Here is a 22,175-nt window from a genome sequence, read left to right as displayed (position 1 = left end):
AAAAAAAAAGTCGTGCTCAGTTTTTCATGCACACCATTGTCTGTTTAAACAGAGTGGTGAGGCAGGGAGTAGGGCGAATGCCCACAATCGCTGCAATTTGGGAGGCTGAGGCAGGACGACTGCTGTGAGTTCGAGGTCAGTCTGGCTACAAAGTGAGTTTAAGAGCAGCCTGAACTGCATAGTGAAACTCGGTTTCAAAAAGACAATAAATAAATAAATAAACCAGAATGATGTATCAAAGAATTGACGCAGCAAGTGAGAGCTGGATCAAGGAAGCTCCAGGAAACTGCAGTCCAAGAAAAGGAAAGTACCCCAACAGGAAGGACTGTCCACCTCTCCTAGAGAAAGACTTGCAGAGTTCTGCTTTAAAGCCCGTGGGAAAGGACACCGGGTAATCGCTAAAACCGGGAGATTAATTATTGAGCGTGTCTTTAAGACGCGGCCAGGAAGGCGAGGGACGTGGCCGTAAGAGTGTGTACGACGGAACCCGGAAGTTGGGAGGAAAGATCGGCCGCTTCCGGTGACGTACGCCCAGCAAGATGGCGGCGCCCAGAGCGGTAGGTGACTGCATCGCTTAGAGGCCCTAAAGTTGATCCTTGCATCCTCTGCCAACGAGATCTCTGTCGGCGCCCAGGAGACCAAAGAGTCGTGGGGAGCAGGGACGTCCCCGCTGGGTCTAGGAGCGGGAATATGCACCTATGGATGCCCGGCCCGAGTGATCCCACAGGAAGCTCTAGAGGCCACAAGTGGGAAAGGACTTGGTAGCGAGGAACCAGTAAGAACTAGTAGTATGGTCCCAAGAGAGGCGCGTCCAGCCAATCAGAGGAAAGGACACCAGGGTGCAGACTAGGAGTCAAGGGGCCGGCGAGGTTAGGACCCGGAGTGAAGGAGCTCTTGGAAGGGATTGGTTTGAGGATCTGAGATTAAATCCCAGGATAGAGATAAAAGAATAAGTTTGATGAAAATTCATGGGAAATTTAGGAATTTTGATGGAAAACCAAAAATGGGGTGTGGTGGGGGCTGTTGAGAGAAACCAGATGGTGAATTTGGGAGCCCCAAGGGGGAAACCTGGGGAAAATTTAAAAATTGGGGTAGTGTTTTTTTCTTTTCCTTTTCTTTTTTTTTTTTTTTTTTTTTGAGACAGTCAGTTCAGGTTAGTTTTGAACTCACTATGTAACCCAGATTGGCCTAGAATTTATGAAGATCCTCCTGTCTCAGCCTCCTAAGTGCTGGGATACATAATGAGTTCAAGGCCAGTGGGAGCTACAAACAAGACTCAGTCTCAAACAAAGAAATGAGGAGAGAGACACAGAAAGAGAAATTAGATTATTGATACACTAAAAAAGATAGTGGGTGAGTTCCAAGAAAGACTTGTGAAATCAGGTTGAGAGATTAACGTTCTTATAACACATGGGAAAAGATAACAAATAGAGACATCTTAGATAGACCTTTTCCACAATTCTTGTTCCTTGTTAATATAATGGAACACCTGCATTGTAGCTAAAATTGTATATCAAACCTGAAAATCGAACTATGTGTGGCAACACACACTTGTAATCTCAGCACTGTGGGGGAAGCTGAGGCAGGAGGATCACTGCAAGTTTGAGGCCTGCCTGGGCTACACAGTGAGTTCAAGGCCAGCCTAAACTACACAGTGAGATCCTGTTTCAAAAAAGAAAAAGAAAAATGGTTGCACGTTGACAAAGTCATGTATTCTGGTCTCACAGAAACACCTTTAGTTCAGATAATAATATCTACATACATTAACTTTTGGGGATGGATCAGGGCTCATTTGTCAGGATGAATAGATCTTATATTTTATCTAGTGGTGTTTCTAGGCGATTTGGTGCAGTGCCTCAAGACTGCAGAGAAATTTTGTTGCCAAGAGGTTTAACACTTGTCACCAGAAAGAGAATCCTGGTAAAATCAAGGAATCAGTTTAGGGAAAATTAAAGAAATTGAGTTAAGAATTGTGAGATAGTGAACACCTGTAATTCAGGTGGCTCGAGCAGGAAGATCCAGCTCCAGACTCAGTCGTTTCTCTCCTCCCTCTCCCCAGGTCTTGCGCCTGGTACCCCCCAAATGGAATGTAGGTAGGAGGGGCTTCCGTGATCTGAGTGGAGTGGTGACCCCAGAGCGCAATCTGAGGAAGAAGAGGACGCTGCTGCAGTTCCTGTCTGACCATTTCTATGAGGTGGAGTTTCTGAGGGAGTATTTGCTCCAGAGGCAGATACAGAAGGTGCATCTGGACAACAGGTGAGAGCCTGAGGTCTGCAAGCCCTGGCACAGACCCTGCTGCTCACCCCTTATCAGGCGGAGCCCAGCTCCTGCTGCCACTCCTGGGCAACACTACATTTCTACTGCTAGACTTGCTGAGTCTTTCATCTTAGTCTAGGGTCCATAGGGCTGCAGCTCACAAAGGAGTCTGCTGGCTCCAGCCCCACCTGGAGTTTGCATCTTAGATGTAGTATGACTGAAACCAAACCTGTATTTCTCCTTTAAAAGTTTGTTCATTCCCCAAGCCTTCCCCATCCCAGGAAGAGATGCCACTGCCACCCAGTTGTGAAAGAGTCCTGCCTGCTGGGCATGGTGCCACAGGCCTGTAGTCCCAGCACTCAGGAGGGTGAGTCAGGAGTATGACTAGGAATTTGAGACCAGCCTGGGCTACAGAGTTGAGTTCAAGGCCCCCTGAACTATATAGTGAGATCCTGTCTCCAAATAAATAAATATATAAATATATAAATAAAGGAATCCTCTGTAATTCCTCTCTGGATTTCTCGGCCTACGTCCTGTTCATCATTGCTAGAATATTCTAAATGTGACCATTGTCACACCTTTACTGGCCCTGATCTGAGCCCCTTCATCTCAAGGTTATATTATTATAGTAATCTCTTAATCTTGTACTTTCTGTCTTTATTACAGTCATCAAAGCAGCTGAAGGATTCTTAAGAAAGTAAAACAGAGGGGCCAGGGTCTAATTCTGTAGTAGAGCACTTGCTTAGCATGATCGAGGTTCTGAGTTTTGACTCAGCACCACTAAAAAAAAAAGAAAATTTTAGTCATGCACAGTGGCACCCATCATCCTGGCATTCTAGGTGACGGAGGCAGGAAGACTGAAAGTTTGAGCCCAGTCTCGGCAGCTTAGCGACTTAGTGAGATCCTGACTGGGAATAAATAAATCTGGGCTGAAGATGCACCCAGTCAACACTGCAGCATTACCAACAAAAGTAAAATCGGAAACATTACAACTCTGCTTCAGCCCTCTGCTTACAACTAGAATAAGAGGTGCTCTCCAGGCCTGAAACCCCCACAAGGGCTGCTCCTGGACTCCAGGACACAGTGGCCTACCTATGTGACCTTCCTAATTCAGGTCTCTGAACCTTGTACCTGGCAGCCTTGCCTTGACCTCCTCATTCCTTCTCACTTTCAAGTCTCTATAAATCCTGCCACTAAGCAGGAGCATTTTTTAATTCAAAGCTAAATTAGCCTCTGCCAACCCTGCCATTCCCACTTAGCTGTCCTGTGGAGCTAGTAGCTCAAGATTCACAGTGGTGTCCTGGTTTGTCATCTGCCTTTCTGTCATACGGCTCCAGAGGGGCAGATGGGTATTTGTCCTGGCTACCAGTGTGTTCACAGTACCCAGCAAGTGCCAGTCAGTAAAAATGCACAGTGAGGCCTTCTGCATCTGCCTGGTGTCCTGGGCACTGTCCTTCAGCAGCACTGGGGCCTGGGGAAGGTGTGGTGCTACAAGGCCTCATCTTTACTGCATTTTTCTCAGCAGAGCCTACAGTCACATCGAGAGCACATATGGCCCAGATATCGCAGGAGCCTACTTTGTCCTGAAGCATGGAGGAGCAGTCAAGTATGACAGCAGAGGTTTCCTGTGAGAGGATGGGGGTGTGGGTGTTTGGAAGCAGCCTCTGCCATCCCAGGGACTTCCCTGTGATCTCCCATCCCTGCCCTCTAATGGTTGTAGAGCAGGAGACCTGTTCCAGGGCTTCTGTTGTGTCGTCTCTAAAGTGTGATGGTAATTATACCTAGCTACAAAGTTTACTGTAAAAGTGGGGATTTTGCAATGTAAACACAGGCCTACCCTAGTGTATGTGGTCAGTAAAATTAGCCAGAAGTAGTGGTAGGCAACTTTGAGAAGCTGAGGTAAGCAGATTACTTGAGCCCAGGAATTCAAGGCCAATGTGAGCAACAAAGTGGGACCCTGTCTCAAAAAAAAATTGTTTTCCCCTTTATTTTATCCTTTGTCCTTTTTGCCTTCTTTTTCTTGGCTTTCTGCCCTTTATTTTTGCCTTTTATTCAGGAAGAGATAAACCCATAGGTTTCACCTGCCTCTCATGTTTGTTCCAATTCAAACTCCCATCTGATCTGAGTGCTTCTAACAGCAGCCACCTCAGAACAGTGCCCATCACTCTTGGCCATCCACAGGGATGTGTGCATGTAGCTCTCTGCACTTAAGTTATCAGTAATTCTCAGACACTTGTCTCCATGGGTAATGCAGTTGTCATAGTGGTATATGCATAGCACCTTCAGCCAGCTGATGTTTGGGAAGCATCAGTCCTCGAGGTCCCATGCTTGAAGGTAGGAGGCAGGGGAGGGCAGGCACCTGCTGACGCTCCCTCTTCCCTCCCTTTTTCAGGTTTCGAGACATGGAGTGGATCAGGTCAGAGGAGTGGAGGCGGTTCATTGCTGAGGTCTCCAGGTTCCAAGCAGTGCCTGTGGAGGCTGTAGATGCCAGTGGCTCTGCCATCAACTACCATGGCCTGGACAGCCTCTGTGAGAGGGCTCAGGGCGGGGCTAGGAAGCCTCAGACTTCCCCTGTGCTGGTGATTCCAGAAAGGCCTTCATGGCATCACTCTGTCCCCCTGCAGTGTCCCTGAAGGAGCTCCAGTCCCTGTCACTGCAGCGCTGTCCCCACCTGGACGACTGGTGCCTTAGCCGCCTCTACCCACTGGCTGGTTCGCTGCAAGAGCTCCTGCTGGCCGGCTGCCCCCGCATCTCAGAAAGGGGCCTCGCCTGCCTCCACCATCTCCCGTGAGAGCACAGTTCAGGCTGGGCCCCACCTCAGGGTCCTGAGTGGTACAGGCGGGCGGGGTTGTATAAAGTGGGCAGAGGGTGTAAACTAATGACCCCTGTTTTCTTTTGTTTTAATGATACCTCCATAGTACACACACTCCTGCAGAACAGCAGGAGCTAGAGGCACATGTTTGTAACCTTAGACAGCGATGGATTTGATTGGAGTGGTAGAACACTTGCTTTGTAGCATGCATGAGACCTTGGCTTCTATCCCCAGCACCCCGCACCAAAAATAATAATAGAAACGGGAAGCCAGGGCTGTAATAAAGACAGGGCCTCTATACACACACACATGCAAGCATGAGGTCTGTGTTCTTAGTTCAGCCTCCTGCCCTGTCCCTTCCAGGAACCTCCGTAAACTGGACATCTCAGACCTCCCTGCTGTGGAGTTCCCAAGCCTCACTCAGATCCTGGTGGAGGAGATGCTGCCCAACTGTGAGGTCATTGGGACTGACTGGGCCCAGGGCTTGAGGCAGGGGCCAGAAGAGCAGCCTCAGGACACAGCCGGCCCCATCCCTGCCGAGCCTCTGGCCCAAGGACCTCGGCGATCCCTGTGGAGTATCTGATGGCTGCCTACTCTCTGCCTTCGGAGGTAGGGTGCATTCAGCATTGGCCATGAGGGGCTGGTGGACCACAGGGAAGGACGCATGAGGTTGGAGTATTTATTACTGGCTGCTCATGACTGACAGTCCCCTCCATACAGCTCTGTCCCCAGCCTCTCCAGCTGTCAGTAGGACAGAGCTGCACTCACCTCCATGATTCCCCACACGTGACCCACCCACCCATGTTTGAAGTTGGGCATCTGAGGTCACAGGCACCCTGACAGACCTGAGGTGCTGCTGGCACTTCACAGCAACGGCTCCTCCCTATGCAGGAGTGACCAGCTCGTTTCAACTTGTCCACCATCCATAACCCTCACTCTCTAAATGCCCAAAGCTCCACAGTTCCTCTGGTGTGGCTGGTTATTGATTTTACTAGCTTTCAGTTTCAAGTTCAACTTTTTTCTCCTACTCTATAAAACTGGAGCTGGGATTTGGACTTACTTCCTTTGCCAGCTGGCACAAAAGGCTTCATCAGCAAAGGATGCTGGAGACGTGTCCAGGAGGAAAAGTGCTATGCTTTGTGCCCCGTGCACCTAAGCTTCTCCAGATTTGGGCCACAGGGCGTGTGGCACCCCCGCCCCTGTGGTTTCTTCTGGGCACAGCCCCTCCACGAGGCTCCCCAGCAACCAGCAGGATTTCCAATCATTTCTGAGACATTTACTACTGAATTCTTCTGATTTCAATTCACTGTTGAATAATCTTTTATATTAAAATTTCCCTGTTAAATTACTATGTAGTTTTTCTCTCCTTATTGGCTTCAGACTGATCCAGAATCTCTACCTGGAATGCCAAGTGTGCCAGGCCATGCTCTCCTAAGATGAAACTGGGGGGTGGTTTGGTTGCACCTTTAGGGTTGCACAGCCCAGGGAAATGGGAAGCCAGCAATCTGCATTATGCAGTGGCATCACAGCTCAGCTGTGGTTGATCTTTTTTCTTTTTTAATTTTATGGGAAAAGGATAAAGCAGCATTGCATAATACATGTTGTTATCTTGAAAGTAGTTGCTCAGGGTATAAGATATGGGCATTCAAAATGTCTCTAATTGGAAGAACTGTGGAACTTCCAACAAGTAGGCGGGTGGACGCTATCCCCGGAGCCCAGCCTATTTGGGACTCCTGCACCTCAACATCGGTGTGCAGAGGAGGGGCTGGGCGGATCTGGGGCGCCTACATCTGCCTCCCCATGTGTCTGGAGGACTGTGGATATCTCAGCAAGGAGGGCAGCATCGCAGGTTCCAGAGGCCCTGAGGCCTGTGGTAAGTGCTCAATGCACTCGGCCCAAAGCCCAGACTGTTCAGGACCCTCCAGGCTTCCAGGTACAGTGAAGTGGAAAAGTGGGTTTGAGGCATCTACATCCCCCTGCCCATCCCGGCTGCGCTTGGAGAACTGTGGAGCTTCCAACAAACAGGTGGGCCCACAGTGTCCCTAAAGCCCAGCTAATTGGAACTATGGAGTTCTAAACAGGCAGAAGAGGGCCATTGGTTCTACAGGCCCAATGGCTTGGGGTAACGGGGTGCCAGAGTCTCAGGAGCTGCGAACATAGAAGGGGATTTCCAACAGACCCTGAGGAAGCTTTCAAATAACACTTGAAACACAGAAATATAGGAAAATGACAAAACGAAAGACCAAATTAAAACCTCAAGCCTCCAGCCCATCTCAAGAAACCCTAGGAGCAATGTATATAGGAGAAAATACATGCCATTCACCTCAAATATCGGACACAATAGCTACTGAAATTAACAAGCAATTCCAGGAAGCTTTAAAGAAATTCAAACTCGAAATAATCTCCCAGGTAAAAAAAGAAATGAAAGAGATTTTGAATATATCTAAAGAAAACACAGCTAAAAAACTGGAGGAACTAAACAAAAAGATAGAATCCCTAGATGAGCAAAATAAGAAATAAACAAAATACATAATGCAGATGCACAGAGATATACAGGAAATAAAAAACTCGACTGAAAGTTGTAAAAACAGCCTCAATGAAAGGGAAGATAGAATTTCAGACCTTGAAAACAGGATTACAGCTAGTGAACAGGAAAGGAAAGATCTTTTTAAAGAAACAAGGAATCAGCAAACAACAATTCAACAACTGCAAGATGATGCAAAGAAAAATAACATAAGAATGATAGGGATTAATGAAAAAGAAGGAGAAAACATAAAGGATGTCAAGAGGATATTTAGAGAAGTAATAGCTGAAAATTTCCCAAGCATGAGATCAGAAACCGACATTAGGATCAGTGAAGCATATAGAACTCCAAACAGTCATAACCAAAATAAAACTACACCCAGACATATAATAATCACCATCCCAGAAATCCAACACAAGAATAGATTGTTAAAAGATGTCAGAGAGAAAAGACAGATCACTTATAAAGGAAAACCTATCAGAACCACAGCAGACATCTCAGCACAAACAATAAAGTCAAGAAGAGCATGGAGTGAAGTACTCCAGATCCTAAAGCAAAATGATTTCCAACCTAGACTGATGTATCCTGCAAAACTATCATTCAAAATTGATGGTGAAATACGATACTTCCGTGACAAAGAACAGCTGAAGAACTTCACGAACACCAAACCAACCCTGCAAAAAATATTGAAAGACAGTTTAGATACACAAAGGAAAAAACCACTAAGCAAAGCAGATAATTAAACAGAACAGAAAGATAAAGATGCAACAGCAGAGAGATAACATTCCTACAATTAACCAGCATTTAACAGTAATAACCATTAATGTAAATGGTCTCAATGCACCAATCAAAAGAAACAGACTAGCAGAATAGATCAAGAAACAAAATCCAACCTTATGCTGTTTACAGGAAACCCATCTAACCCAGAAGGATACTCACAGACTGAAAGTCAAAGGATGGAAAACAATACTTCATGCAGCAGGAATCCAAAAAAAAGCAGGAGTAGCCATTCTGTTTGCAGACAACGTGAACTTTAAACCAACAATGACCATAAAGGACAAAGAGGGTCACTACATACTCATTAGGGGAAAACTCCAAGAGGAAGAGATAACTGTCTTAAATATATATGCATCAAACTCTAGCACCCAGTTATATAAAACAACTATTAACAGAAATGAAAACTCAAATTATCAGTAACACAGTTGTAACAGGAGACCTTAATACGCCATTGACACCAAGGGACAAATGAACCAGACAGAAAATGAGCAAAGAAATAACAGAACTGAATCACACCTGTGAACAAATGGACTTGATAGACATATACAGAATGTTCCACCCAACAACATCAGAATACACATTCTTCTCAGGAGTACATGGATCATTCTCTGAAATAGACCATATATTAGCTCACAGACATATTTAAACAAATGCAAGAGTTAAAATCACCCCTTGCATGTTATCGGATCATAGCGCTCTGAAATTAGAAATTAATGATAAAAGATACTGCAAAAATTCCACAAACACATGGAAACTGAATAACACACTCTTGAGTAATCAGTGGGTCACAGAAGAAATTAAACAATACCTAAAAGAAAATAAAAATGCAGATACAACTTACCGGAATCTGTGGGATGCAATGAAAGCCATCCTCAGAGAGAAATTTATTGCACTGAGTTCCCACATCAGGAAAACAGAACAAATACAAATAAATAACTTGATGCTATACCTCAAACAGCTAGAAAAAGAAGAGAAAGTCAAGCCCAAAGCCAAAAGAACAGAGGAAATTATAAAAATCAGAGCAGAAATCAATGCAATAGAGACTAAGAAAACAATCCAAAGAATCAACGAATCAAGGAGTTGGTACTTTGAAAGAATAAATAAAATCGATAAGCTCCTAGCCAACCTTATTTTAAAAAGGGAAGAAAAAGCTCAAATTCATGCAATAAGAAATGAAAAAGGTGAAATCAGTATAAACCCAATAGAAATACAGAAGATCATCAACACCTATTTCGAAAGCCTCTACTCTCAAAGGCTTGATAACACAGAAGAAACAGGCAGATTCTTAGAAACATATGAAGTACCAAAGCTAGATCAAGAGGATATAAAACTGTTGAATAACCCAATCTCTGCTAATGAAATTGAGAATGTAATTGGGTCCTTGCCCACCAAGAAGAGCCCAGGCCCAGATGGATTCACTGCAGAATTCTACAAGAAATATAAAGAAGACCTAATGCCGACACTCCTCAAACTATTCAATGAAATTGAAAGGGAAGCAATCCTTCCTAAGTCATTCCTGGAAGCAAATATTACTCTAGTACCAAAACCTGAGAAAGACCCAACTATAAAAGAGAACTATAGACCGATCTCCCTAATGAACACAGATGCAAAAATCCTCAATAAAATATTGGCAAATAGGATCCAGCAAATCATCAAGAAGATTATACACCATGACCAAGTGGGATTCATCCCAGGAATGCAAGGATGGTTCAACATACGCAAATCAATAAATGTAATCCACCATATCAATAAAGCCAAAAATAAGAATCACATGATCATCTCTATAGATGCAGAAAAAGCCTTCGATAAGGTCCAACACTTATTCATGATAAGAACTTTACAGAAAATTGGAATAAATGGTCTTTACCTCAATATAATAAAGGCCATTTATGACAAACCAACAGCCAGCATCATACTAAATGGCCAAAAATTGAAAGCCTTTACTTTAAAATCGGGTACAAGACAAGGATGTCCTTTATCACCACTCCTATTTAATATAGTACTGGAAGTACTAGCCAGAGCAATTAGCAAGAAAGGGAAATAAAAGGGGTAAAGATAGGAAAAGAAGAAGTTAAATTATCATTGTTTGCAGATGACATGATACTCTACATAGAAGACCCCCTAAACTCCATTGAAATACTCTTAGATACAATAAATAAATTCAGTAATGTGGCTGGATACAAAATCAATACTCAGAAATCAATAGCATTCCTATACACGAACAACAAAATTACAGAGAGGGAAATAAGAGAAACTGGATTATTCACATTAGCAAGCAAAAAAATGAAATATTTAGGAATTACTCTTACGAAAGAAGTGAAAGACTTATACAGTGAAAATTATAATACACTGAAAAAGGAAATTGAAGATGATCTCAGAAAATGGAAAGACATCCCTTGCTCATGGATAGGAAGAACAAACATTGTGAAAATGGCCATTCTCCCAAAACTGTTATATAGATTCAATGCAATCCCAATAGAAATACCATCAACATACCTTATAGATCTAGAGAAATCACTCCTAAATTTCATCTGGAACCAGAAGAGACCTAGAATTGCAAAGGCAATTCTAAGCAGCAAAGACAAAGCAGGAGGCATCACAATCCCTGACTTGAAGTTATACTACAAAGCAACAGTAGTAAAATCAACATGGTATTGGAATCAAAACAGAGCTGAAGATCAGTGGAATAGATTAGAAGATACAACCACAACTACGAACACACTCAACCACCTTATTTTTGATAAAGGAGCCAAGCAGGTTCACTGGAAGAACGACAGTCTCTTTAATAAATGGTGCTGGAAAAACTGGCTCTCCATTTGCCGAAAACTAAAGCTAGACCCATGTCTATCACCATGTACTAAATTAAAATCTAAATGGGTCAAAGATCTGAATATTAAAACAGAAACACTAAATCTATTGGAAGACAAAATAGGTAGAAACCTTGGAGACATAGGAGTAGGTAAAGAATTCATGAACAGGACTCAAACCGCACGGGAAATACTTCCCAGAATCAATAACTGGGACCACTTCTTATTAAAAAGTTTCTACATGTCAAAAGAAATCTCCAGCATAGTGAAAAGAAAACCCACAAACTGGGAAAAGATTTTAGTGAACTCTCTCTCAGACAAGGGCCTCTTGTCTAAAACATATAAAGAATTAAAGAAACTCAGACCTCCGAAATTCAAAGATCCAATCCAAAAATGGGCATCTGAGATGAATATGCAATTCTCAGATGAAGAAATGCAAATGGCAAATAAATACATGAAAAAATGCTCATCATCATTGGTCATTAGAGAAATGCAAATTAAAACCACACTGAGATACCATCTCACTCCTGAAAGAATGGCCAGGATCAAGAAAACCGACAACAAATGCTGGAGAGGCTGTGGGGAAAAAGGAACTCTCCTGCACTGCTGGTGGGAGTGTAGACTGGTACAGCCTTTGTGGAGATCTGTCTGGAGATTTCTCAAAAAGTTGGGACTGGAAATCCCATTTATTCCAGCTATTCCACTTGTAGGCATATTCCCAGAAGAACTGAAAGCATCATACCACAGTGATATGTGTGCACCTATGTTTATAGCAGCACAATTTGTAATCGCCAGATCTTGGAAACAACCCAAGTGCCCATCAACTGAGGAATGGATAAAAAAGTTGTGGTATTTCTATACAATGGAGTATTATTCAGCTATAAAGAAGGATCACATTGAGATATTTATCAATAAATGGGCGCAGCTTGAGACCATACTCATTAGTGAAATAAATCAATCTCGCATGTGTGAATACTGAATAGTTTCCCTAATGTAAATAATGATTCAAATATATAAAAATATGTGGTAATCATGATTCCCCATTAGGTGGCCTTAAAGCCTTATAAAGTTTTCACTCATTAATTAGAAAGGCTTTATTCTGGGCTTCTTGATATGAAAATATTTGAAGCTAGAGTATATGAAGTTTTATCCAAATATTTCAAGGAAAAAGACACTATGGTAACTACTATTAAGTCAGGTTATAAGGTGGTGAAGTACTAGGTTGTTGAAACAGTCATGCTGTGACCTCTATTGTTATATTGTTATGTCCTGTTTTATCTCAATCTCCCCCTTATTGTTTCAAAAAAAATTATTTAGTCATTTCTTATGTTTGTCTTAATTAAAGAAAAAATTCAAAAAAATTAGGATATATAAATAGTAACTCTTTTCGATTTCCTATTAACTTGTTTTGAAGTCCTGTAGTACTCCCACGATCTTGTTTTGACTGATTAGACTCTGTTCCATTCTATATGATAGTATCAAGTTTGAAGACATAGGCAACTACTTTGAAGACAATAAGATTCACTAAGATACCCATTCTGGTTTGACTATTGTCTTCTTTGGAAGTCCTGTAATGTTTACAATGCCTAAGTTTTATTGGTCTTGTTCTCTACTGTTTTGTCCAACTTTATAATATCTAATAAGATAGACAATTCTTTTTAAGGAAACAAGGGACAACGTTGATAACCATTGTTGATAAACTTGTACTCTGTTCTACACCATGTGCTATGTCTATCCTTGGTATTGACTGACAGCTTTGTTTTGCCATATTTGACTGTATTCTTCCCCCCCCCCAAAGAAAGTAATAAGCACTAAGGAGTAATAAAATCCAAGATGTGTAAATTTTGTTGTAAAAAAGAGAGGGAAAAAAAAAAGAAAAAGAGCTCTAACGGATATAACAGCAAGTGTGTTTGGGGGTGTTAAATAGCTGACTTTATCAATGTTTTTGGAACATTGAACACAGCTGTTTGCAGTCTCCCTGTTTGAATGTCCACCTTGTGTTCTTTGATACTGTGATTTGAGGAACTATTTTCAAGAAGATAGTGTGTAATCTACTAGCAGGTAATTTCTTACTGTTATGTTTTTTTGTTTTGTTTTGTTTTGTTTTGTTTTGTTTTGTAGTTCTGTATTGCGTGTACCCTTACGCCGCTTTGGTTTGTTTTGTGTTTTTCTCTTTTTCCTCTTAAATAAAAAAAAAAAAAAGAAACATATGAAGTACCAAAGCTAGATCAAGAGGATGTAAAACTTGAATAACCCAATCTCTGTTCATGAAATTGAAAATGTAATTAAGTCCTTACCTACAAAGAAGAACCCAGGCCCAGATGGATTCACTGCAGAATTCTACAAGAAATACAAAGAAGACCTAATGCCAACACTCCTCAAACTATTCAATGAAATTGAAAGGGAAGCAATCCTTCCTAAGTCATTCCTGGAAGCAAATATTACTCTAGTAACAAAACCTGAGAAAGACCCAACTAAAAAAGAGAACTATAGACCGATCTCCCTAATGAATACAGATGCAAAAATCCTCAATAAAATATTGGCAAATAGGATACAGCAAATCATCAAGAAGATTATACACCATGACCAAGTGGGATTCATCCCAGGAATGCAAGGATGGTTCAACATACGTAAATCAATAAATGTAACCCACCATATCAATAAAGCCAAAAGTCAGAATCACATGATCATTTCTATAGATGCAGAAAAAGCCTTCGATAAGGTCCAACATTCATTCATGATAAGAACTTTACAGAAAATTGGAATAGATGGTCTTTACTTCAATATAATAAAGGCCATTTATGACAAACCAACAGCTAGCATCATACTAAATGGCCAAAAATTGAAAGCCTTTACTTTAAAATCAGGCACAAGACAAGGATGTCCTTTATCCTCACTCCTATTTAATATAGTACTGTTTGTACTAGCCAGAACAATTAGGCAAGAGAGAGAAATAAAAGGGGTAAAGATAGGAAAAGAAGAAGTTAAATTATCATTGTTTGCAGATGACATGATACTCTACATAGAATACCCCTAAACTCCATTGAAAGACCCTTAGATGCAACAAATAAATTCAGTAATGTGGCTGGATACAAAATCAATACTCAGAAATCAATAGCATTACTATATTCGAACAACAAAATCACAGGGAGGGAAATAAGAGAAACCACACTCTTCATATTAGCAAGCAAAAAATGAAATATTTAGGAATTACTCTTACAAAAGAAGTGAAAGACTTATACAAGGAAAATTATAATACACTGAAAAAAGAAGTTGAAGATGATCTCAGAAAATGGAAAGACATCCCTTGCTCATGGATAGGAAGAACAAACATTGTGAAAATGGCCATTCTCCCAAAACTGTTATACAGATTCAATGCAATCCCAATAAAAATACCATCAGCATACCTTATAGATCTAGAGAAATCACTCCTAAAATTCATCTGGAACCAGAAGACACCTAGAATAGCAAAGGCACTTCTAAGCAGCAAAGGCAAGGCAGGAGGCATCACAATCCCAGACGTGAAGTTATACTACAAAGCAACAGTAGTAAAATCAACATGGTATTGGAATCAAAACAGAGCCGAAGATCAATGGAATAGATTAGAAGATACAACCACAACTACAAACACACTCAACCACCTTATCTTTGATAAAGGAGCCAAGCAGGTTCACTGGAAGAACGACAGTCTCTTTAATAAATGGTGCTGGAAAAACTGGCTCTCCATTTGCCGAAAACCTAAAGCTAGACCCATGTCTATCACCATGTACTAAATTAAAATCTAAATGGGTCAAAGATCTGAATATTAAAACAGAAACACTAAATCTATTGGAAGACAAATTGGGTAGAAACCTTGAAGACATAGGAGTAGGTAGAGAATTCATGAACAGGACTCAAACTGCATGGGAAATATTTCCCAGAATCAATAACTGAGACCACTTCTTATTAAAAAGTTTCTGCATGTCAAACTAAATCTCCAGCATAGTGAAAAGAAAACCCACAAACTGGGAAAAGATTTTAGTGAACTCTCTCTCAGACAAGGGACTCTTGTCTAAAACATATAAAGAATTAAAAAAAACTCAGACCCCCAAAATTCAAAGATCCAATCCAAAAATGGGCATCTGAGATGAATACGCAATTCTCAGATGAAGAAATGCAAATGGCAAATAAATACATGAAAAAATGTTCATCGTCATTGGTCATTAGAGAAATGCAAATTAAAACCACACTGAGATACCATCTCTCTCCTGAAAGAATGGCCAGGATCAATAAAACCAACAACAACAAATGCTGGAGAGGCTGTGGGGAAAAAGGAACTCTCCTACACTGTTGGTGGGAGTGTAGACTGGTACAACCTTTGTGGAGGTCAGTCTGGAGCTTTCTCAAAAAGCTGGGATTGGAAGTCCCATTTATTCCAGCTATTCCACTTCTAGCCATATTCCCAGAACTGAAAGCATCATACCACAGTGATATATGTGCACCTATGTTTATAGCAGCACAATTTGTAATCGCCAGATCTTGGAAACAACCCAAGTGTCCATCAACTGAGGAATGGATAAAAAAGTTGTGGTATTTCTATACAATGGAGTATTACTCAGCTATAAAGAAGGATCACATTGAGATATTTATCGATAAATGGGCGCAGCTTGAGACCATACTCATAAGTGAAATAAATCAATCTCACATGTGGGAATACCAAATAGTTTCCCTAATGTAAGTAATGATTCAAATATATAAAAACATGTGGTAATCATGATTCCCCATTGTGGCCTTGAAGCCTTATAAAGTTTTAACTTATTAATTGGAAAGGCTTTTTTCTGGGCTTCTTGATATGGAAATATTTGAAGCTATTGTATATGAAGTTGTATTCAAATATTTCAAGGAAAAAGACAGACAGTATGGTAACTACTATTAAGTCGGGTTATTTGGTGGTGAAGCACTAGGTTGCTGAAACAGTTATGCTTTGACCTGTATTGTTATATTGTTATGTCCTCTTTTATCTCAATCTCTCCCTTATTCATTAAAAAAATTATTTAGTTATTTTTTATGGTTTTTTTTAATTAAGGGGAAAAATTTTTTTAATTAGCAGGATATATAATAGTAACTATTTTAAATTTCCTATTAACTTGTTTTGAAGTCCTGTAATACTCCCACTATCTTGTTTTGACTGATTAGACTCTGTTCCATTCTGTAGGATAGTATCAAGTTTGAGGGTATAGGCAACTACTTTGAAGGCAATAAGATTCACTAAGATGCCCATTCTGGTTTGACTATTGTCTCCTTTGGACGTCCTGTAATGTTTACAATGCTTAAGTTTTATTGGTCTTGTTCTCTACTGTTTTGTTCAACTTCATAATACCTAATGAGATAGACAATTCTTTTTAAGGAAACAAGAGACATTATGGTAACCATTGTTGATAACCCTGTACTCTGTTTTTACATCATGTGCTATGTCTATCCTTGGTTTTGACTGACAGCTTTGTATTGCCATATTTGACTTTATTCTCCCCCCCCCCCGCTAAAAAGTAATAAGAACTAAGGAGTAATAAAACCCAAAATGTGTAAATTTTGTTGTAAAAAAGAGAGGGAAAAAAAGAGCTCTAAAGGATACAACAGCAAGTGTGTTTAGGGGTGTTAAATAGCTGACCATATTAATGTTTTTGGTTGGATCATTGAACACAACTGTTTGCAGTCTCACTGTTTGAATATCTACTTTGTATGCTTTGATACTGTGACTTGAGCAACAATCTCTAAGATGATAATATGTAATCTATTAACTGGTGATTTCTTACTGTTTTTTTTGGGGGGGGGGTAGTTCTGTATTACTTGTACCCTTACACCGCTTTGTTTTGTTTTTTCTCTTTTTCCTTTTAAATAAAATTTTTTTAAAAGTCTCTAACTGATATTAGCACAAACCGTTTTTAATAAACTAAGAGACACAAATAGTATAACTGACTTACATTTTTCCGTTTTCCTTACTGTCCTTTCCTGTTTTACCCATCCTAGTTCCTTTCTCCTCTTGAACAATTTCTTCCTGTTTCATAATATCTATCATACATTTTAGACCTTATTTACTCTTTCAGTTTCTCACACCAGGGAGACAATATGATGTTTATACATGTGAGTCTGATTTATTTCACTTATGAGTATGGTCTCAAGTTGCATCCATTTACCTGTAAAAGTTTCAGGTTTATCCTTGATGGCTGAGTACTATTCATTCCATTGCTGTGGTTGATCTCGAGGTGCTAACTTGGAATCCCCTGTGAGCCCTGTCCCCAAAAGCCGTGGCAGGACAGACAACACACCCCAGGTGTTAGGTGGACTCTTGGGAGTGCTCCTGAGTGCCTATTAGACAATGATGAGCTGGAGTCTGTTCAGTTGCAGTCTGAGAACAAACAGCCCCAGACATTCTATGGAATGGGGTCATCTGGCTGGACCTAGAGTAAACAGAACACCTCAAATCCCCCAGCCATGCTGAGCACCCCTTCCCAGTGCCAGGAGACATGAGGATGACCTCACCTTTAAAGAGGGAATATGTTCTTCGCACTCAAGCACACCCTAGTGCCACCAGGGCCACACATCACACTTGGAAACAGAGGCCAATAGGACTCAGGAGGCAGCAACTTAGTAAAACTAGCAGGAGACTGCAAACAGGTACATAGACAGAACCCTGGTGAGTGTGTACAGGCGTGGGTTCTTAGATTGTCAAGACTAATGAGGGTAGGTGTAACACTAGCTCAGGCCAAATTCACTGGGTGGCTGTGCTTACTAGAGATTCCAGATTTAATAAGTTACCCTACGCATATGGAAGTGCTTTTAACAGTTACTTGGTTGGCTGATGGAACTTGGACCCAACAGCATTCTACAGCTGAAGAGGCCAAGAAATCATAAGTACCCTGGCATAATATGGATGCAGGAATCCAGAGGCTTAATTATAGAGACACAGCATTAGGATTAATCACATTAGACCTGCACATCCGCCCCCTCACTTCAGTTATGTGATCCACAAATCTTATTATGGATCCCTCTTTACTCAACCTCATAGCATACTCACTTTTTTTTTCCTTTTGGGAGGTTGTGGTGATAGCAGGGGTTGAACCCAGGGACACTCCACTGAGTGACATCTACAGCCCTTTTTCATCCCCAACTCTTCCCTCACCGCAGCTTTTTTTTACCTAAGTCTCAGTCTCCCTAAATTGCCCAGGCTAAACTTGAATTGTGATCCTCCTGCTTCACTTCCTTGGTGCTAGCATTATAGGTGTGTACCACGTTACTCTTTGGGGTTGAACTTTCCCGATTCCAATGGCTGTGAGCTTTTCCTCTCCTGATTGGACCCAGACTGATACAGAACAGGGCCCTGCCAGACTTCCCAAGGCCCCAAGAGGACAGTGCTACCCTGGCCCAGAGCCTCCGCACCCACGGAGGAAGTGAGATAAGCAGGAGAGCACACCCTGACCCCTTCTCGGTGGGGTGAGGTAAGCTTGGTCCCGCCCAGCGCCTGGCTGTCTTCCCCACTCTTGCTTTTATTCCATTAGCATTCACCACTTCTTCCCCACCCCTTCTTCCATCTGTTCCCATGGGCTCCATTATTCAAACTTGGAAGGTAGAAATCAGGGCTGGACAGACAATAAGCTGCAGCTGACAGGCTGGGTTCCTGCCAGGATCTGGACAGTCCCTGTCCAGGTGGGGTGAAGGGTGATACAGGCTCAGTGGGCGGCCCAAATCACACCCCAGGTCCCAGGAGGTCTGGGACCAGGAGGGCCCAACCTGCTGGTCTCCCCAGACAGCTGGTGCAGCCCCAACAGTGGCAGCCCCGGGAGGGCAGGGAAGTAAACACAGGCAGACACCCTCTCCAGTCCCAGGGGGCTGAAGTGAGCTCCGGAGTCTACAGGAGGGGAAGGCCCAGCGCTGGGCAGGGCTGAGAGGAAACTACAGCCCCGGGGCAGGGGCCCCAGCTCTGAGGACTTCCTGTGCGGGCCCCCCACACCATCTATTGCCCTCCTTTTGGTTCCCCTTCGCCTAATCCTTCACTTGGGGCCTTTCCTCTGGCTCCTCCCAGGCTCTCTCCGCGGTCTCTCCCTGGGGCAGAACCCGGTCTGACTCCCTCCACCTGCCTTTCATCTCTGCCCGGTGCTCTCCGCAGGGCTCCCGGTCACGTCTTACCACCCACCGCCTCCACTTGCAGCCTACCCTCTCTCTCCTCGCAGCCCTCATCTCCCAGTTCAGCCCCTTTCTCTCCTCTCTTCGGGGCGCCTCCCCCAGTTCTCCCCGCTGTCTCTCTCCTCTGGTGTCCGGGCTTCCTGCCCCCTATCCTGACTCCTGGCAGCAACCACAAGCAAACATCCCTATCTCCAGCAGCAGATCCAGCCCCACTCAGCACATTCACGCCTCCTCTTGGCGGTGGCACAGCGCCAGCCCCTCAGCCTCCAGCCCCGTCCTTCCGCCTTGGGTCTTGGCTTCTCCCTCGTCACTCTGACACCTGGCAGCATGGCTCAGGCCCGGCCCTGGCCTCACCTTCCCTCGGACTCTTCCCCAGGTCCCTAGCCCGCCTCTGCTGGGCCCTCGCGGGTCCCCGTCTGTGGTCTGTGCTGTGGCCACCCCTGCACCTCTCCCGAGGTCTCTCCGGAACACCAGTCCTAACAGGCTGCGCCCGCCCGGGCTCCCAGGTCGGCCTCCAGTCTCCCTAACCCAACCCCCACCCAGCCCCGCCCCAGCCCTGGCCCCTGGGGCCCTCCTGCCTGCCTCCGCCCGCCCCTCTGGACTGGCAGAGCCGGGCTGGGCTGGCAGCCCGCGACGGGAGGGAGCCAGGCAGCGCGGAGGGAGCCGAGGCAGGGCCTGACCAGAGGCCCGGCGGCGCCGGAGCTGGGAGCCGGCAGAAGCCCGACCCAGAGGTACTGAGGAGCGGATCCCTGACCTTCCAGACCCTGGGGTAGGGCTGCCCTGCCGGGAGTGGGAGTGGGAGAGGGCTGGGTTTCTATGAAGTGGCAGGAACTCACTTGTGAGCTGGGGTTCAGTGATCCTGACTCCTGGGGCGCAGGATGAATGGGGAGAGGACGTAGTAAGAATGGTGGAGGGGTGAGGCGGAATAGGTGGGTCTTCTGGGTGTTTGGGAAGTTGAGTAAAGCATGGGATAGGAATGGAGGGGTCCTGAGTCTAGGAAAAGATAACAGTTGGGTCCTGGGGGAGGGGGCTGCTTAGGGCATGGAAGTGAGAGCAGCCATTTCTGTGGGTAGCTGAGGCTGCTGCAGTGAGGCTGCACACTGGGTCAGGAAGGGGCCTCTCTAGAGGCCCACCCGCACCTGCACCCACACCCCAAAGCCCTCTGTGGCTCCTTTGCAGCTCCCTTGGCTGCCACCTCCCTGGGCCAGGTCATGCGCTGCTCCAAGTGCCTGCTCTGCCTGTCAGCACTGCTCACACTCTTGGGCCTCAAAGTGTACATTGAGTGGACCTCAGAGTCCCGAGTCAAGGCGTACCCAGAACCCCAGGGCACCCTGCCAGGCCCCACAGCCACCAGTGCCGAGCCCACCCTGCCTGCCAACCTCTCAGCTCGCCTAGGCCAGACTGGCCTGCTACCCTCAGCTTACTGGAACCAGCAGCAGTGGCGGCTGGGGACCCTGCCCAGTGAGAACAGCACTGAACCAGGAGGCTGCCAGGCTTGGGGTGCTGCAGCCGCTGCTGAGATCCCTGACTTTGCCTCCTACCCTGAAGACCTCCGCCACTTCTTGCTATCCGCAGCCTGCCGGAGATTCCCACAGTGGCTGCCTGCAGGTGAAGATAGCCAAGTGGCCAGCTGTTCCAGTACCAACGTCCCCTACTTACTGCTGGCTGTCAAGTCAGAACCAGGACATTTTGCGGAACGCCAGGCTGTGAGGGAGACCTGGGGCAGCTCAGCCCCTGGGATCAGGCTGCTCTTCTTGCTGGGTTCCCCAGTGGGCAAGAGGGGACCTGACCTACGCACACTGGTGACCTGGGAGAGCCATCACTACAGTGACCTGCTGCTCTGGGATTTCCTTGATGTCCTCTATAACCAGACACTCAAAGACCTGCTGCTACTGACCTGGGTGGGCCAGCACTGCCCTGACGTAAATTTTGTTCTGCAAATTCAAGATGATGCCTTTGTGAACATCCCTGCCCTACTGGGTCACCTGCAGGCCCTGCCACCCACCTGGGCCCGAAGCCTCTATCTGGGTGAGGTCTTTACCCAGGCTAAGCCTCTCCGGAAGCCTGGAGGGCCCTACTATGTACCTGGATCCTTTTTTGACGGCGACTACCCAGCCTATGCAAGTGGAGGTGGCTACGTCATTGCCGGTCGCCTGGCTCCCTGGCTACTGCAGGCAGCAGCCCGTGTGGCACCCTTTCCGTTTGGTGACGTGTACACTGGCCTCTGCTTCCGTGCTTTAGGCCTGGTGCCCCGGGGCCACTCAGGCTTCCGCACAGCCTGGCCAGCAGACCACACCATAGACCCCTGCACTCTTCGAGATCTGCTGCTTGTGCGACCTCTCAGCCCACAGGACACCATCCGGCTCTGGAGACAACTTCAGAGCCCGAAACTCAAGTGCTGAGCCTCATGGATAGCAGGGTGTGGGGTAGGCCTGTACCTCTGACATCTGCCAGCACCTCCTTTCAGGCCTGGATGGAGGGCAGAGGTCTTAGAACAGGACTGCAGGAGCACCTCCTGGGCCCTGTCTGGGGAGGGACAGGGCAGACAGGACAAAACAGCAGACTGTCTTTTTCTGTTTTCGAAAAATATGTACTTCCCACTCTGAGGCCTGAAGTTTTTTGTGTCTGTGGGGCCCTGGAGTGGTACTGAGGAGGGCTCAGCTGTGCTCTGACCTCCACATGAGGCACTCTCCCTCCAGGTCAGGGCCAGCATCATCCCACAGAGATGCAAGGGAACATCTCTGGAGGATCTCCTACCCCATCCATCAGCAGAAGCAGCAAATGTTTCCAGGAGAAGTAGGTATCTTAATGGTGTTGGCCTTATTGACCTAAAGTGGAA

The 22,175-nt window shown here is 44.6% G+C and overlaps 2 protein-coding genes across 7 annotated transcripts; both read left to right on the top strand.

The window, feature by feature from the left end:
• Window positions 1-486: 486 nt before the first annotated feature.
• Dmac2 (distal membrane arm assembly component 2) lies at window positions 487-6,416 on the top strand. 5 transcript variants are annotated; one of them, XM_063252815.1, is made up of 7 exons: window positions 487-557; window positions 2,060-2,256; window positions 3,779-3,883; window positions 4,649-4,785; window positions 4,881-5,043; window positions 5,432-5,677; window positions 5,789-6,416. In XM_063252815.1, exons 1-6 carry the CDS (start codon window positions 540-542, stop codon window positions 5,649-5,651), a joined length of 840 nt encoding a protein of 279 aa, XP_063108885.1. In that variant the 5' UTR covers window positions 487-539; the 3' UTR covers window positions 5,652-5,677; window positions 5,789-6,416. The 5 variants fall into 5 exon arrangements, with proteins under 5 accessions (XP_063108885.1, XP_063108884.1, XP_063108888.1 ...); XM_063252814.1 differs by having other exon boundaries at window positions 5,432-6,416; XM_063252818.1 differs by having other exon boundaries at window positions 488-557; window positions 3,782-3,862; window positions 5,432-6,416.
• Window positions 6,417-19,395: 12,979 nt separating this feature from the next.
• Window positions 19,396-21,942, top strand: B3gnt8 (UDP-GlcNAc:betaGal beta-1,3-N-acetylglucosaminyltransferase 8). Of its 2 annotated transcripts, none has more exons than XM_013159542.3 (2): window positions 19,396-20,105; window positions 20,516-21,942. In XM_013159542.3, the coding sequence occupies exon 2, from the start codon at window positions 20,548-20,550 to the stop codon at window positions 21,736-21,738; it is 1,191 nt and encodes a 396-aa protein (XP_013014996.1). In that variant the 5' UTR covers window positions 19,396-20,105; window positions 20,516-20,547; the 3' UTR covers window positions 21,739-21,942. The 2 variants fall into 2 exon arrangements, with proteins under 2 accessions (XP_013014996.1, XP_003462031.1); XM_003461983.4 differs by having other exon boundaries at window positions 19,398-20,067.
• Window positions 21,943-22,175: the final 233 nt, after the last annotated feature.

This window comes from Cavia porcellus, unplaced genomic scaffold (genome assembly GCF_034190915.1).
Source record: "Cavia porcellus strain 051 isolate PalLab524CR breed Dunkin Hartley unplaced genomic scaffold, mCavPor4.1 scaffold_7, whole genome shotgun sequence".
NCBI classification, from domain to species: Eukaryota; Metazoa; Chordata; class Mammalia; order Rodentia; family Caviidae; genus Cavia; species Cavia porcellus.
Note: the sequence above shows the minus strand (reverse complement) of the source record. Positions and strands in the feature narration are given on the sequence as shown.